The sequence below is a fragment of the Haliotis rufescens genome, unplaced genomic scaffold (assembly GCF_023055435.1).
Source record: "Haliotis rufescens isolate VD_foot unplaced genomic scaffold, xgHalRufe1.0.p SCAF_13, whole genome shotgun sequence".
In the NCBI taxonomy this organism is placed as follows: Eukaryota; Metazoa; Mollusca; class Gastropoda; order Lepetellida; family Haliotidae; genus Haliotis; species Haliotis rufescens.
The window spans coordinates 25,687,976-25,705,268 of record NW_025963813.1 but is presented as its reverse complement, the minus strand read 5'-3'; the positions used below and the strand labels follow the sequence as shown (position 1 = coordinate 25,705,268).

General features: G+C 40.5%; 2 protein-coding genes across 4 annotated transcripts in view; one reads left to right on the top strand and one right to left on the bottom strand.

The window, feature by feature from the left end:
• The window catches only part of LOC124110778, a 63,235-nt gene that overhangs the window by 28,218 nt on the left and 17,724 nt on the right, over nucleotides 1-17,293 (top strand). For all 3 annotated transcript variants that reach the window (XM_046470179.2, XM_046470178.2, XM_046470181.2), the window contains exon 2: nucleotides 689-792. The gene's annotated coding sequence lies outside the window, so the exon portion shown is untranslated. The remainder of the gene's footprint in view (nucleotides 1-688; nucleotides 793-17,293) is intronic.
• On the bottom strand, nucleotides 1,225-2,148 carry LOC125378712 (spidroin-2-like). The gene has a single exon (XM_048394652.1). It carries the CDS (start codon nucleotides 2,146-2,148, stop codon nucleotides 1,225-1,227), a length of 924 nt encoding a protein of 307 aa, XP_048250609.1.

Here is a 17,293-nt window from a genome sequence, read left to right as displayed (position 1 = left end):
ACAAGGGGCTGGAACTAACATATTGGACACAATCACTGTCCAGGCACATTAAGTGATCCTAGGCTACCACTATTCACACAATATGATCTCACTGGGATGCTATGTTGAAGAGTACTATTTTCTTAGCTTATTTACAAGAAGTTATAAGCCATGTTAGTTGGACGTGTTTACTTTGTATTGGCCTGCTGAATGTACTGTGGTTGGTCCCCTGAAATACCATTCCTTACATGTGTCTTGTAGTGAGACAGTCCCTTAGTATCAAGGTACATGTCATATCGGGATACTGCCCTTCTTCAGTCTTCTTCAGTATGTGTTCAGAAAGATTTGTCAGTAACATAAACTTCATTCACATATGCCTTGCCAGTCCAGTCCCCTCATAAACATTTACCACTACCTTGGGTTATTTCCAAAGCAGCTTACTTCTTGCTACCATATTTGTTTCAAATAATCATGTCATACATACATATTTGATGGATAATATCTGCAACATGAGTCTACATAGAAGGATTATACATATGGCTTTCATGTTTGCTGTCATTCATATTGGACGGACATTCTGCTTCTAATCGGGTCATATCAGATGACAACTTATTTTCTAATCAGCTTGAAACTGTTTCCTTTAAAACTTATTGTGTATTACATGTTTGTGTGAATAAATTAACAAGGATTTTTATATATTATTATTCAGGTATTGGATACCAAGTGCAGGACATCCGGAGCAGATTTTGTTAGATGATTTTCACCAAGCTATAAAGCTATCAAGGCTGGTACTTGAGGCCTGGGCTGCATCAGGTGAGCAACCTTTAAACACGTTTTACGTTTACTCTGTGATGCCTTCTAGATAAACAAGGTGTGAAATGTGTGTGCAAAATATAATTCTAATGATGTATGGATCATAAATATTGATGTCCCCTCGGGGTGTATAAATGAGACACACATTGTGGTGATGGGGATACTTTATGGCTGTTGGGTTAATGGCTGAGAGATTGTTTTCCTCCTGTGATACAGTCTGATATTTGAATGCACAATGTTGTGTTTTCCGGTGTTACAATTAGTAATAATTTGGTTGTATTGCCATTTAGAGATATCTTTGAAATCTCTGTGTGAAAGCACTGTATCATGCTTATAGGGCCATACATAGTGTACATAATTGCTTCTGTGAAAGCATAAGTTGTGTGATTATTGCAGTTGAGTTGTTATGAACTGGTTTTGATCTTGTCCAGTTCACTCAAATAAATCCCAGTTGATTAACAGATATATGTTTACTTTCTGTACAACCCTGTAGGACCCTATGCAACCCTGTAGAACCCTGAAGGACCCTGTAGAACCATGAAGGACCCTGTAGAACCCTGAAGGACCCTGTACAACCCTGTAGGACCCTGTAGGACCCTGTATAACCCTGAAGGACCCTGTAGGACCCTGTACAACCCTGTAGGACCCTGTAGAACCCTGAAGGACCCTGTAGGACCCTGTTTGACCCTGAAGGACCCTATGCAACCCTGTACAACCTTGAAGGACCTTGTACAACCCTGTAGGACCTTGAAGGACCCTGTACAACCCTGTAGGACCCTGTACAACCCTGTAGTACCCTGTACAACCCTGTACAACCCTGAAAGACCTTGTAGAACCCTGTACAACCCTGTAGGACCTTGAAGGACCCTGTAGAACCCTGAAGGACCCTGTAGGACCCTGTAGGACCCTATGCAACCCTGTACAACCCTGAAGGACCTTGTACAACCCTGTAGGACCTTGAAGGACCCTGTACAACCCTGTAGGACCCTGTACAGCCCTGTAGGACCTTGTACAACCCTGTAGGACCCTGTACAACCCTGTAGGACCTTGAAGGACCTTGTACAACCCTGTAGGACCCTGTACAACCCTGTAGGACTTTGAAGGACCCTGTACAACCATGTACGACCCTGTATAACCCTGTAGGACCCTGTACAACCCTGTACAACCCTGTAGGACCTTGTACAACCCTGTAGGACCCTGTAGGACCTTGTACAACCCTGTAGGACCCTGTACAACCCTATACAACCCTGTAGGACCCTGGAGAACCTTGTAGAACCTTGAAGGGCCCTGTAGGACCTTGTACAACCCTGTAGGATCCTGTATAACTCTGTAGCATCCTGTAAAGCCCTTTAGCATCCTGTACAACCCTATACAACCCTGTAGGACCCTTTACCACCCTGTAGAACCCTGTACAACCCTGTACAACCCTGAAGGACCTTGTAGAACCCTGTAGGACCCTGTACAACCCTATAGGACCTTGAAGGACCCTGTAGGACCCTATTCAACCCTGTACAACCTTGAAGGACCTTGTACAACCCTGTAGGACCTTGAAGGACCCTGTACAACCCTGTAGGACCTTGTACAACCATGTAGGACCCTGTACAACCCTGTAGGACCTTGGGGGACCCTGTACAACCATGTACGACCCTGTATAACCCTGTACAACCCTGTACAACCCTGTAGGACCTTGTACAACCCTGTAGGACCCTGTAGGACCTTGTACAACCTTGTAGGACCCTGTACAACCCTATACAACCCTGTAGGACCCTGTAGTACCTTGTAGAACCTTGAAGGGCCCTGTAGGACCTTGTACAACCCTGTAGGATCCTGTACAACCCTGTAGCATCCTGTAAAGCCCTGTAGCATCCTGTACAACCCTATACAACCCTGTAGGACCCTTTACCACCCTGTACAACCCTATGCAACCCTGTACAACCCTGAAGGACCTTGTAGAACCTTGAAGGACCCTGTACCACCCTGTAGGACCCTGACCCACCCTGTAGGACCCTGTACAACCCTGTAGGACCTTGAAGGACCCTGTAGGATCCTGTACAACCCTGTAGCATCCTGTAAAGCCCTGTAGCATCCTGTACAACCCTATACAACCCTGTACAACCCTGTACAACCCTGTAGGACCCTTTACCACCCTGTACAACCCTATGCAACCCTGTACAACCCTGAAGGACCTTGTAGAACCTTGAAGGACCCTGTACCACCCTGTAGGACCCTGACCCACCCTGTAGGACCTTGTACAACCCTGTAGGACCTTGAAGGACCCTGTACGACCCTGTACAACCCTGTAGGACCTTGAAGGACCCTGTACGTCCCTGTACAACCCTGTAGGACCTTGAAGGACCCTGTACGACCCTGTACAACCCTGTAGGATCTTGAAGGACCCTGTACAACTCCGTAGGATCTTGAAGGACCCTGTACAACCCTGTACAACCCTGAAGGACCCTGTACAACCCTATACAACCCTGTAGGATCTTGAAGGACCCTGAAGGACCCTGTACAACCCTGTACAACCCTGTAGGATCTTGAAGGACCCTATACAACCCTGTACAACCCCGTAGGATCTTGAAGGACCCTGTACAACCCTGTACAACCCTGAAGGACCCTGTACAACCCTGGACAACCCTCAAGGACCCTGTACGACCCTGTAGGACACTGTAAACATCTTGTCTGTTGCTTGTTATGTCCCCATTAACATCCAAGTGGTACTTTGTGTATTCATGACAGACAGACTTTCTTTACGGTTGAGCAGGCGTACAAGAGCTGAATCAAATACACTTTGAGAAGTGAATTTGGAAACGAAAACATGGATGTCAAATAGACATACAAAGCTTGACTCATTCCATTCACTGGCTGTTGAAGGGCTACCAATTGTGGCAGCAGAACATTGGTGAAAAGCTCTGCTATAAATTATCCTCATAAATACTAATCTGCTTTCTGCTGCCCTCCAGTTTTTACCATTCAGATGCTAGACTTTATGTGAAGACTGTACACTATATACTGTGCTGCTCTCCGAGATATGGGGTTATTTATTCTGAAAGTAGTGATCACTTGTTGATGTTTTTATTGGGAAAATTACCATTGCCAAGTATAGTGCTCATATACACTGATACGATAATGTATTATTGAACCACGAACAGCTTTCATTATATATGTATCATGACGCCAACAGTGGTATATGTCAGAAAATATTTATTTTGTTGACATTCAACAATCTTGAACTGATAAGTTCCAGCCATTCTTAATCTGGGGTGTGAGTGAACCAGGGAAGCAGATGTCGGTCGGGGCCAGGGGAACTTCCTGACACTTCACATGTTGTTGATATTCATTTGTTAATCTCTATTTATAATGGGTATTACTGCAAGTCAAGTTATTCGATCAGGGTCAAAGTATCCCAGTTTTCATGAGTGAGTGAGTTTGATTTTACGCCACTGTTAGCAATATTTCAGCAATATCACGGCGGGGACACCAGTAATGGGCTTTAGACATTGCACCCATGTTGGGAATCGAAATCGGGTCTTTGGCGTGACGAGTGAACGCTTTAACCACTAGGCAACAGACCACCCCCGGTTTTTATGATGTGTGATGTCTTATATCGTTCACTGCCAGGCGTAATTCCGATCTATTGGTGAACATATCTATGTAGCCTCACTCATCTCTCTCCACTAGTTCACCCACATGTTTCTGATCTCCCCCATAACCTGCTACAAGCAGTACACACCCCAACTTCCTGCTGTTACACCCCCAGCCACACTAATCAGGGACTACATTCCTGACAACTCTAGACAATAAGGATGCACATAGCTGACATTCCCACCACCTTGCAACACCATGGTGCCACCTGCCAGCTCGGCCCAGCACTTCTGGCAGTCTGGTCACTCCCGCTGCTTGTAGTGGACAGTCACACATACCAGGAGGCTTGACCAGCAACACAGCCCCAGGGATGCCCAGGACATCCATCTTCTGTCAAAGTCTATGTGGGTGTGGTCAGATGGTCTATTGGGACATGGTGGATCAGTTTTGCAGCCATATGTTGTCACTTGTGAACTGGGCTTGAGACACTGTCCTGGACAACTCACTACACGCGGCAGTCTGTGGACAGCCGGGGATCTTGTGTCCTTTGATCCAACAGACCTGTAGGACCAGTGGTCACAATTGCTGCTTTGTCATACTTGACCATCAGGACATATCATCTCACAGTTGTAAAAGATATCTGTGTACCCTAACAGCTCACTCACTCACTCACTCACTCTCATGCTCTCACTCACTCACTCACTCACTCTCACGCTCTCACTCACTCACTCACTCACTCACTCTCACCCACTCTCACTCTCTTTCACTCACTCACTCTCAATCACTCACTCTCACTCACTCTCACTCTCTCTCACTCTCTCTCACTCACTTACTTAAGTCTCATCAAACACTCATTCCAGTTTCATCAAACAATCACTCACTCCAATCTCATCAAACAGTCACTAATTCCACCACTCCAGTCTCATCAAACAATCACTCACTCCAATCTCATCAAACACTCACTCATTCACTCACTTCAGTCTCATCAAACACTCACTCACTCGCTCCAGACACATCAAACACTCAATCCAGTCTCATAAAGGCACATCATGATGTCATCATTTATAAAGATAATGAAATTGAATGGCTTAAAATGGGATATCTTTTCATTGTTAAAGGAATAAATAGAAGCCCCAAGTGACTGGTTCCTATTTGACACAATGTATTGTGTTGACAAAGTACTATGCATTGGCTTCCCAGTATCTCCAGTCAACAACTAAGCTAATACAGCAGGGCTGTTGACAAGCTTATTTACTCAAACCATATTTCATATTTTTCACAAAAGAAATCTGTGGCTAAAAAAACAATATCCCCCAAGAAGCCTGCTAAAAGGAGCGTGTGAAATATTTTGATATACTGCAGTTGTCAGGTGTTTGGAGGTCTATTGTCACTCCCACTAAGACCCATCCTATTAGCCAGGTTTGACCTTACAGGGGCTGTGTTACAAGTCACTTACGTTCCATGTAGGCTGTCGTGTCATGTCAGTGGAATAGGACATTTATGTAGACATAGTACCCAATTTGGGTCACACTCGCTGTGACTAAAGAAATTCAGTCTTGTTCTGACACACAGTGAACAACAAACGTGGTATTAGTTTCAATCTGTGAAAACAGATTTGTCCACTTGCCGCAGACTCACATGACCATGTGGGGGGGGACACAGGCCAGGCCTGTCAGTCATGTGTTATGTGTAGCTATACCCAGCCTATATACCTGTCAGTCATGTGTTATGTGTAGCTACCCAGCCTATATACCTGTCAGTCATGTGTTATGTGTAGCTATACCCAGCCTATATACCTGTCAGTCATGTGTTATGTGTAGCTACCCAGCCTATATACCTGTCAGTCATGTGTTATGTGTAGCTATACCCAGCCTATATACCTGTCAGTCATGTGTTATGTGTAGCTACCCAGCCTATATACCTATCAGTCATGTGTTATGTGTAGCTATACCCAGCCTATATACCTGTCAGTCATGTGTTATGTGTAGCTATACCCAGCCTATATACCTGTCAGTCATGTGTTATGTGTAGCTATACCCAGCCTATATACCTGTCAGTCATGTGTTATGTGTAGCTATACCCAGCCTATATACCTGTCAGTCATGTGTTATGTGTACCCTTTACCCAGCCTATATACCTGTCAGTCATGTGTTATGTGTAGCTATACCCAGCATATATAACTGTCAGTCATGTGTTATGTGTAGCTATACCCAGCCTATATACCTGTCAGTCATGTGTTATGTGTAGCTATACCCAGCCTATATACCTGTCAGTCATGTGTTATGTGTAGCTATACCCAGCCTATATACCTGTCAGTCATGTGTTATGTGTAGCTATACCCAGCCTATATACCTGTCAGTCATGTGTTATGTGTAGCTATATCCAGCCTATATACCTGTCAGTCATGTGTTGTGTGTAGCTATACCCAGCCTATATACCTGTCAGTCATGTGTTGTGTGTAGCTATACCCAGCCTATATACCTGTCAGTCATGTGTTGTGTGTAGCTATACCCAGCCTATATACCTATCAGTCATGTGTTGTGTGTAGCTATACCCAGCCTATATACCTGTCAGTCATGTGTTATGTGTAGCTATACCCAGCCTATATACCTGTCAGTCATGTGTTATGTGTAGCTATACACAGCCTATATACCTGTCAATCACATGATATATGCTACATGTCCACATTGTAGACATGTCAAGGGACAGTACAAGATGGGTGCAAAAACTATGTCCCAAATGTGTCCAAACCTAGATGTGATAGTGACAAGTTTTACTTAGCAGTTATTTTTCACTTTTTTCATGAACAACAATTACTAGAAAATGTGTGACAACATATATATCTATATATACAACAATTGCTAGTACATGTGTGATAACATATATTTATATATACAACAATTGCTAGAAAAAGTGTGTTAACATATATAAACACAACTATACTAGTGACTGTGTGATAACATATATATACTCACTGCCAAAAGAAATGCGAAGCATAGAAACATATACAGAAGTATGTACATTACGAAGAGATGTTTCCGATGTGTACCAATGAGTTAGTAAATACATACATATATATATATCATGATATATCAGATATTTATGTCTACACTCACTAGTGCTGATAGCACAATAATACCTGACTAGGAAAGATTATTTGTTCTTGTTGTGATAAGGCTATCAATAATTTAATATTCTAGTAAAATGTCACCTGTGCTGGATATAGGACTCTTGACAAGCTATTAGTTTGATGCTTCTAAGCTGAAGGTAGACTATTGTTTGTGTGACATCAGTAGTCTTTCAAGGTGGAAAAAGGCTTCTTTTCCCAAGCCATGAAGTACTTTAAATCAAAACCACATATTCCTCATCATTGAAGATGTTGCAGTAATCCTTTTGATTTACGACATGGCGTCAACATCATCACTATATACCAGTATTATGGTGCCAAGACATTATTCAGTATGCCAGGTCAGCAGTTGTTGCCTTGAATATATCCTGATATTTACAAATTTTGTCTTTTATTTTATTCTATTATGATGTGATATACATTTCAGTATAAATCCTGTACCATTGTGAAGCACTCTTGCTTGACAACGGTTTAAGGATCTATACTAAAAAGTCGCATCACAATAGAATGAAATTGTCATCCATAGAATATCTTTTCTTTACTGTCACTTACCAACTTGTATAAATGCCAGTTAAACAGTTCAATATATACATTGATCATATGGTAACAAGAGCTGAGATAACTTAAAGTGTGAAAGTAATGTAGAGGCAATACTGTTGCCCTCAGTTGGCACTTGGCCAGTGTATGGAGTGATTCCGTTATCCTACGGCCTTGCACGTTTGGGTTTCCATCAAGCCTTCCCATAACATGTGGCTTGTTTCTTTACATGAATGTGTTGATGTTTCATATATTTAAATGGCAACCACAGGTAACATCATTCTCTCGTGGTAAAAAAATAATCAAGGTTTTTCTCAAAATATAACAGTTTACAGCTTGCTGGTGTTTCAGTCCAATCCATTAAGTATCCATGAGACCTAACAAGGGACCTAATCATCGCACTGGCAGGCTTCTCTTTGATTCTCTTAGTCTTTGTTTTGTCTGCAGACTAGATTAAGACTGTCTTGGAGTTGACTGATGATCAGACGCCTTGATGAGGCCATGTTGTCTAATGTTTCCAGCCCTGCTGATGCAGAACAGGCCTTGCTGCATCCGAGTCTCAAGGATGCACTGCATGCATCTTTTAAGGGCCATGTGTTAATAATAATGTCAGATTTGTTGTTGCTGTCATTGAATCATTACACTGATCAGTCAGGGAGGTTTACTGATGTTCGGCAACAAGGAGGAACAAAACAGAATTTGTCAATAAATTTAAGACATAGAGCGGAGGCGGGTATTACCGATGATGTGGCATTCACCGATGGATTTATAAATCCCATCGCAAACGCGTTAAACATACACATTTACCCATCATAAATGCGCAAAGTCATAAGTTAGTATACTTTCTCTGCCGGAATGAACCTTCGATTGCCAAAAAGAACGTCCTATCAATCCATAACAATCGATGTGCGACACGGCCTCCTTGAACTCTAACCCACTAAGTGACATGAATATTCATGACCTACATTGCCCCTAAGCCAATCATATCTTGCTGAAGTTGGGTTTCCACCAGATATTTATAGACTAGCCAACCGCGGACTCGATGTTGTATTTCTGTCCCACAATGCAGTCTTCCCGCCACATTGGCGGCCGTTATAGTCTGTATCGGTAAAGGCCTCCACTTGAAACGTGAGTGCGGCATTTACCGATAACTCAACAACTGATAGTCCTGGTTGTATATGCAAATATTCAGTGAATTGAAACGACTGATATTTATGTTTCCTTCATCTAAAATTAACATATATGAGATTTATACATAATATATACAACATTTGCCCTAAATAAAATAGAATGCAAAATACACAAGAGGGCCGTGTTCACTCGATTTACAATAGATGAAATTATTAACATACCTAAAGTAAAGCGCTAATGTGAATACATTTAAAAAACAAAATAAAATATATAATAGATCTAGTATAAATATATTTATATATATATAACATATAATATATATTGTAACATGAAGTATTTTCACCAAAAATACGATGAAAAATCTTAATTTCACACTGATAAAAATTAACGAATAATGTTATAATTACAGCATTTAGTAGAGTAAATCTCTTTTTTAAAAGGCGATCTTAAAACAGTATTCTTATTTCAGGAAACAAGGAATCGCCAAATCGGGTCTACCAAACAAAGACAAATTTGCCTGAGTGTGTTATTAATAGACGGATTTGAGTAAAACGTAGAAGAAAAAAATGTGTCCAAAGCATATTTAGCGTTTCTGTTGTAATCTCAGGAATTTCGAAACAAGCTATAGTCCATCAAAGTCCTCTCGTCACATCACCACATTGGTATTATTTTGGGTCTTACAGGGTTAGGATTTCATAAATATATCTTTAGCACTACACACAGGTACTAATTACTTAAAGGTGTGAGTTCAATTTAAATTATCGGTAATTGCCAACTGAAGTCATCGGCAGACCCACCCTTCTTCGGTAAATGCCGAACTTCCGGGTTTGCGTTTTCGTGCCGTGTTACGAACCCACAACATAAAAAACATGGCCACACTGCATATTGTGGTAATAGAGTCGACCGAAAACACATTTGAGAGAACTCGTCGCCTAAATGCACTATGTTCTTATTTGCATAGGGTTTCCCCCTTACCATATCGGTAATACCCGCCTCCGCTCTACTTTTTACTTTACATAAATCAGTATAACAGGGGGGTGGAAAATCAATGCACAACTTGTCCCACTTGTCCCACTTGTTACGTGAGATCACCGAACGAACAGAGGAAGCTGAATCATTTGTCCGTTGACAACCAAACAGAGACCTTCATGTCTTGTCAATTTTGATCAAAATATTCATTAGGCCACAGCCAGTCTAAGAATTAAATTCGATGTAAACATATTTATTTTCATCATGTCTCCTTACTAGTAATATAGACCCTCTTATATGATATAAACAGTTACAATTAGACATAAATTCCATGTCTACTATCAGTGATTCAAGAGGTCACCTGCAGTTTTAACTCCAGGGCAGAATGACTTTCATATAAATAAATAAATAATTGACATTAGTGTTTTGTTTTTTTCTGTCCGACCTTGTGTGGAAAAGCTGGAATAGATCTGTGAAACATAAAAGTAAAAAAGTGTGTCCTAACAGTATTAAATATAGCTTTGAAAAGGTGTAAACATGGTGAGTATGACGAATCCAGCGGTGGCGGTGTTCCTGTTTTTCTGATGTTCATCATGCCTTACAACAAGCTGCCTGGTTCGAGTGAGTGGTTGATCAGAGTATCGATGTAGACTGTTGCACATCATACTCAGAAGCATGTCAAGTGGCACTGAACTGGTGGATCCCGATGGAGGTTCAGGGGTGCAACCCCCATTTCTTCACACACCTTTATTTAGTACATGTTAACTGAGCACTTGGCCAAATCACTTGTCACTTGGGAGTTACATACACACACACCCCTTCCTTTTTCAAAATCCTGGATGTATGGTTTGGTTTTCATGTCATTATGGCCTAGCAATGAACAGATTTTGTTACAAAACACAATTTTTGTCAATCTGGACAAGTAGACTCTGTGTACTGAAATGGTGAATTTTTATTGTTCGCTTGTCTGGGAACAACATCACAATTTTGATTTTTCCTACACCTCTGTATAGCCAATGTGCAGTGAATAGGTGGAGTTGGCAATGAAGTGTATTATTTGTAGGATATCTTTTGCAATGATTTCTCTTTTTGTCTTATTTTTAAGTTACGTCTTTCTGCTTAAAGTCCGCAATACTGAAGTTTAGATAGCATAGGAGCTGACACTAACAGAAGTGCCCTGTCAGGACATGACCTTGACATGTTTAAAGGTCAAGGTTAGTTGGTCAGAGTTGACAGACTCACAACAGGCAACAATGCTTGCTGACAAATGATGCACTTTAATCTATTTGGTATTTGTAATGTTTTAATAATACTGCTGACAGAATATTGCTGACAACAGCTCTTCGTTGTCAATGAGGGATCGGCATTGTCTACCAGCGAAGCCTGAACAGCTGTTACATATTTATCTGGCATCTTTTGTGATCTCTCATAAATATATCATAAAAGTGGGACAAAGATAGTTTTTCCTTTGCACAATGGTAAATTCAAACTGGCTTTGTCAGTGTCATATTTCAAGGTGTCATTGAGACAATGTTGCCTTGACAACCATATTCACAATAATAAGAGCAGGCTTCCACTGTCATCAATTCTGCATGAAGAAGGTGACATGCAATCTGTCCTGTCCAGTCAAACATAGTTCAAGCATTTATTCATGAACCAATCCTTTAAGTGTTAGTTCTACATCAATGGCAATCATAACAATTTACCTGCATTCAGTTTTGTTGTTGACTTTAATAAGTTTATGTCAGGTGTATGTTACCTAATGCTAGCATGTGGTGTTTGGAAGGATAATAGAATTGATTCATTATTTATATCCTTTGTCTTCTTAGAATCATAAATTACTACACTTTGACTGCTTGACTAAACTTGCATCATAGACCATCAGTTATGAAGTTTGAGAAGACCATTGTTAGATTTCTTGTGGTGAGCTGTTATCTTCCGTCGTCTGTATATATGTATATAGGAATCATAATGTCTTGTCTTTGAAAAATTGCATTTGTCCCGTAATGGAACGTTTCTGCAATAAATATTATCTTATCTTATCTTATCTGCATCACCTGTCTGTGAACAACAGTTGTTGTATAATCTGGCTACATCCTCCCTGCTGTTGTACAAAATGCTGTTGTACAAGTGTCTCATTGATTAAGAAAATCATTAGCCTGGAAAATGAAAATGAAAACAATTCTGCAAATGGGTTTCTTCTTTGGAAGTTGAGAGAAGGTTTTTTACATGTGAACTGTATGTAAGACAATTTTTACCCAGCGCAGTCTTTACAGATTGTGTACGTGTATTTCTTTACAGATTATTATTTACTGGTTATCGTATATATTTACTGTAATGATATATAACTGAATATTGCTGAGTTGTCTTGTCAGTAGCTAGTGTTCCTCAGGATCACAATGAGAGAAAGAATTCAAGATATACTGACAGAATCTTCTGTTTCTATTTCTTTTGCAAACAGATGACAGTTAAATTCATGAATTATTTTCAAAAATCTCACTTTGATTGAGTATTTATGGTTTCGTAAGGTAAGTTTACTAATTTCTACATTCCCCAAGTATGTAGTGTATGTCTTGTATCAGTACTGCAAGCATACTGATAACTGGGGGACAAAGAGCACTTTGTCTTCTTGTTTGTGTATGGATCGTTTATTCCAAAACTGCTGTTTGCAGAACGTGGATTTCAAAGTACAACTTCATTATCTTTTTTGAATTAATTAATCATTATCTTGTCTTAGATTTATGATAAGAAAGTGATGAGCCGTGCGAGAGGAATGTAACCGAGCGTCGTGCACGTGTCGTCCATGGTGTATGAATAGGACCAGGAGGTTGTGTTGTGACAGGCACGTGTCGTCACATGTTGATAGTGCTGTATAATGTGTCTGCTGCGTGCAGATCCCATTGTACATTGCATGTCATGACAGACATACACTGGGTGTTGTGTCAAGTGGCTTCTCGTTATGTGTTTGTATAGTGTTAGACTGTGTCGTGTGCGTTCCCAGACCTACTTCCCTCAAGCTTTTTAATATGAGGAGCAGACCGAGTCCTACACCATGACTGCATATCTGCATTTTATTCAGTAAAGAACTAAATGATAGAAAAAAGGCAGATACAGTTAGCTATATTCCACAGCATTAGAAAAAAATAAAGAGAGAAATTTGTTGTGTAATTTTACGATAAACATACCTGTTAAATTTAGCATGGTTAAACATACAGGTAACCTGTCTCTATATTGAAAAGACGGTATGTTTATCTCCATTCTAACATGACTTTACAAAATGTGAATTTTAAGGTGTCAGGAAGATATAGAGTGAAGCGGCATTGGTTGAGTTCAGTGTTTTGAGTTGGTTGCTGTTTTGAATTAAGGAAACACTGATCATTCTTTACTTGCATACATTACATACTTTGTAGGCTAACATAAAGTTGGTGACCCTGAAGAAAATGAAGCAAGCCCTGCAAGGTTTAGTGTTACGCCTCACTTCAGAGCTCACTCACTGTGATGCACAGGATATGATGTCACATCCATGTTATAGAAAGGTGCCAGATTTCAAGCTCACTGTTGTCCCCAAACATAAATACACTCATAGCTATTGTGTTTCCTTTCCAACATATATGCCACACAACAAGTCCTAGTTGTATACCCTGGCCAAAAAAATAAAAATTATGCAGTCAATTTTTGTGTGTAAATTATGCAACCACATTTTGCCAATTCTGCACACAATTCTGCAAAATTTTAAGCATAGTTTTTGTGAATTTCGTAGTTTTGTATCAGTATGACTGGCAGGCATTGTTCCATAAACTTCTCCACAACTAGAACAGCATATTGAAGCGAAGGTGGAGGTCACTAGTGTCAACATACAGACATGAACATTCGGTAAACAATAATACAAAAGACAACTCCACTTCAAAACAAAATATACATTCGTTTGTATGTGTAAAAGCAGCTTTCAACTCATATGTTAAAATTCTAAATTCTTAAATGCAAAATTCCACAAGAGTTCTGCACAAAATGTGATTTTCTGCAAGAAAGATACATTTCTGCAGTGGGCATTTCTGCAAATTATTCTGCGGGCGTGGAGTATGGCACTGCACAACTGTGAATATTGTAGTAACTGAAACTCGGTATGTTGTAACCTATAATTGTACATAACAATTTTTTACTATAAATATTAGCATACATGTTATCAAAATAGCTGTTTCTGTCAGAGCTGGTTATTGTGATTTGAAACCTTTGATTGACCAATCAGATTGAGTATTTTCCAAATTCATGGTAGAATAAGAGATTTCATAGACTGTTAGTCAAGTGCAGATGCTGTGTCTGATGATATAACAAGTGTTGGCCGTGTATTTCCTTAGTTCTTGTAAGGGACTTGAATTGTAAACATGTTTGTCATTTAACATCAACAATATGCTTTACTCCAGCTCTTTCAAGCAACAAGAACATGTCTGAACAAGCATGAAATACTCACATCCCCCGCCAATATGACATGTCGGGTGTGTGCAATGCATTAGCTCCTGTGAACTATGTTCACTGGGCCTTTTTGTAAAGAAATATAGTATGTTTTCAAGATCTGCTCCGGAAACTAGGACTACTTCCATTTTCAGTTTAAATCAACGTCGTTGCCATGGAAACTCCAAAAATAACTTTTAAAAAAATCCAAAACTATCCAAAGGCACCAGTTCACCACTAGACCTATCAATGTGCAAAATATGGTGAAGAAAATTGGTACGGTTTTCAAGATCTGCTCCGGAAACGAGGACTACTGCCATTTTCAGTCTAAATCAAAGTCGGTGCCATGGAAACTAAAAAAATATTGTTTTTAAACATGCCAAACTATCAAAAGGCACCAGTTCACCACTAGACCTATCTATGTGCCAAGTATGAAGAAGAAATATGGTACGGTTTTCAAGATCTGCTCCAGAAACGAGGACTGCCGCCATTGTCAGTCTAAATCAAAGTCAGTGCCATGGAAACTCAAAAAATAACTTTTTTTAAAATCCCAAACTATCAAAAGGCACCAGTTCACCACTAGATCTATCTATGTGCCAAGTTTGTTGAAGAAATATGGTACGGTTTTCAAGATCTGCTCCTGAAACGAGGACTACCGCCATTTTCAGTCTAAATCAAAGTCATTGCCATGGAAACTCGAAAAATAACTTTTAAAAAAATCCCAGACTATCAAAAGGCACCAGTTCACCACTAGATCTATCTATGTGCCAAGTTTGGTGAAGAAATATGGTACGGTTTTCAAGATCTGCTCCGGAAACGAGGACTACTGCCATTTTCAGTCTAAATCAAAGTCGGTGCCATGGAAACTCAAAAAATAACTTTTTTAAAAATCCCAAACTATCAAAAAGCACCAGTTCACCACTAGATCTATCTATGTGCTAAGTTTGGTGAAGAAATATGGTACGGTTTTCAAGATCTGCTCCGGAAACAAAATGTGACGGACGGACGGCACCCATTCCTATATCCCCCTTTCACTTCGTGGCGGGGGATAATAAAGGTATTTCCTAGTAAGAATGGACTTGAGATATATTAAGAGAAAGTTGCTGTATGAGTTATGTGCATCCACATTTTGCCTGCTCTGTAAGGCAGCCGTGAATTCATGCATGTCAACAAACAATTTGTTTGGAAAGAATGCTTTGGTATGTGGACTAATATATATACTTCAGATTTGAATGAATGAATAATTTGTAGCCAGATTCCATGTTTAGATTTTGTCACAAGACACAAGTGGGTTTACCATATTTAGATCAGTTCACTACGGACAGGACAAAGTTGAAGATTGTCTTTGCACTGAACGATCAAAATGTTTGCATGTGGATGCGAAAAGATACACACTGTCCATCTAACCTGTGTTGAAAGTTTGCTCACTTTAACAACAACTGCAAGTTATTTTACAGGGCTCGTGTGGTTTTGGGGTGCTATTTATTACACATGACTGTTTAGATACTCACAGCAAAATAAATCAATCAGTTTGAATTTATTTTGAGTGTGCCACACATGTAACGAATGTGCAAAATTGAGAACGATCTTGTGGCAAATTTGAATAATGAAGACTATTTCAAATTGTTTCTGTTTTCATCCTGCACGTTAGTTGCGATGGTGTGTCAGATTCATTATCTGATTTTACCAGGATGTTCTGAAAACACCTGCAACCTGATGTTGTTCCACTACAGTACTGACAGGAAGACCCACTTTACTGATGTGTTGTGACAGGGAGACCCACTTTACTGATGTGTTGTGACAGGGAGACCCACTTTACTGATGTGTTGTGACAGGGAGACCCACTTTACTGATGTGTTGTGACAGGGAGACCCACTTCACTGATGTGTTGTGACAAGGAGACCCACTTCACTGATGTGTTGTGACGGGGAGACCCACTTTACTGATGTGTTGTGACAGGGAGACCCACTTTACTGATGTGTTGTGACAGGGAGACCCACTTTACTGATGTGTTGTGACAGGGAGACCCACTTTACTGATGTGTTGTGACAGGGAGACCCACTTCACTGATGTGTTGTGACAAGGAGACCCACTTCACTGATGTGTTGTGACGGGGAGACCCACTTTACTGATGTGTTGTGACAGGGAGACCCACTTTACTGATGTGTTGTGACAGGGAGACCCACTTTACTGATGTGTTGTGACAGGGAGACCCACTTCACTGATGTGTTGTGACAGGGAGACCCACTTCACTGATGTGTTGTGACGGGGAGACCCACTTCACTGATGTGTTGTGACGGGGAGACCCACTTTACTGATGTGTTGTGACAGGGAGACCCACTTTACTGATGTGTTGTGACAGGGAGACCCACTTTACTGATGTGTTGTGACAGGGAGACCCACTTTACTGATGTGTTGTGACAGGGAGACCCACTTCACTGATGTGTTGTGACAGGGAGACCCACTTTACTGATGTGTTGTGACAGGGAGACCCACTTTACTGATGTGTTGTGACAGGGAGACCCACTTTACTGATGTGTTGTGACAGGGAGACCCACCTTACTTGGTGTTATCCAGCTGTCTTCACTTTACCCAGTTGATATGTGTGGCTGTTATAGCCCAGTGGTCAATACATTCTGCATGATTGAATGTAAGATATGTGCACCATTAGATATGCTGGAATTCCAGTTGATATCTGTCTGC

Bases quoted from the DNA above. Each gene is read 5' to 3' on its own strand.
- LOC125378712 (XM_048394652.1), bottom strand. From the start codon at position 2,148: ATGCTAAAGGGCTTTACAGGATGCTACAGAGTTATACAGGATCCTACA.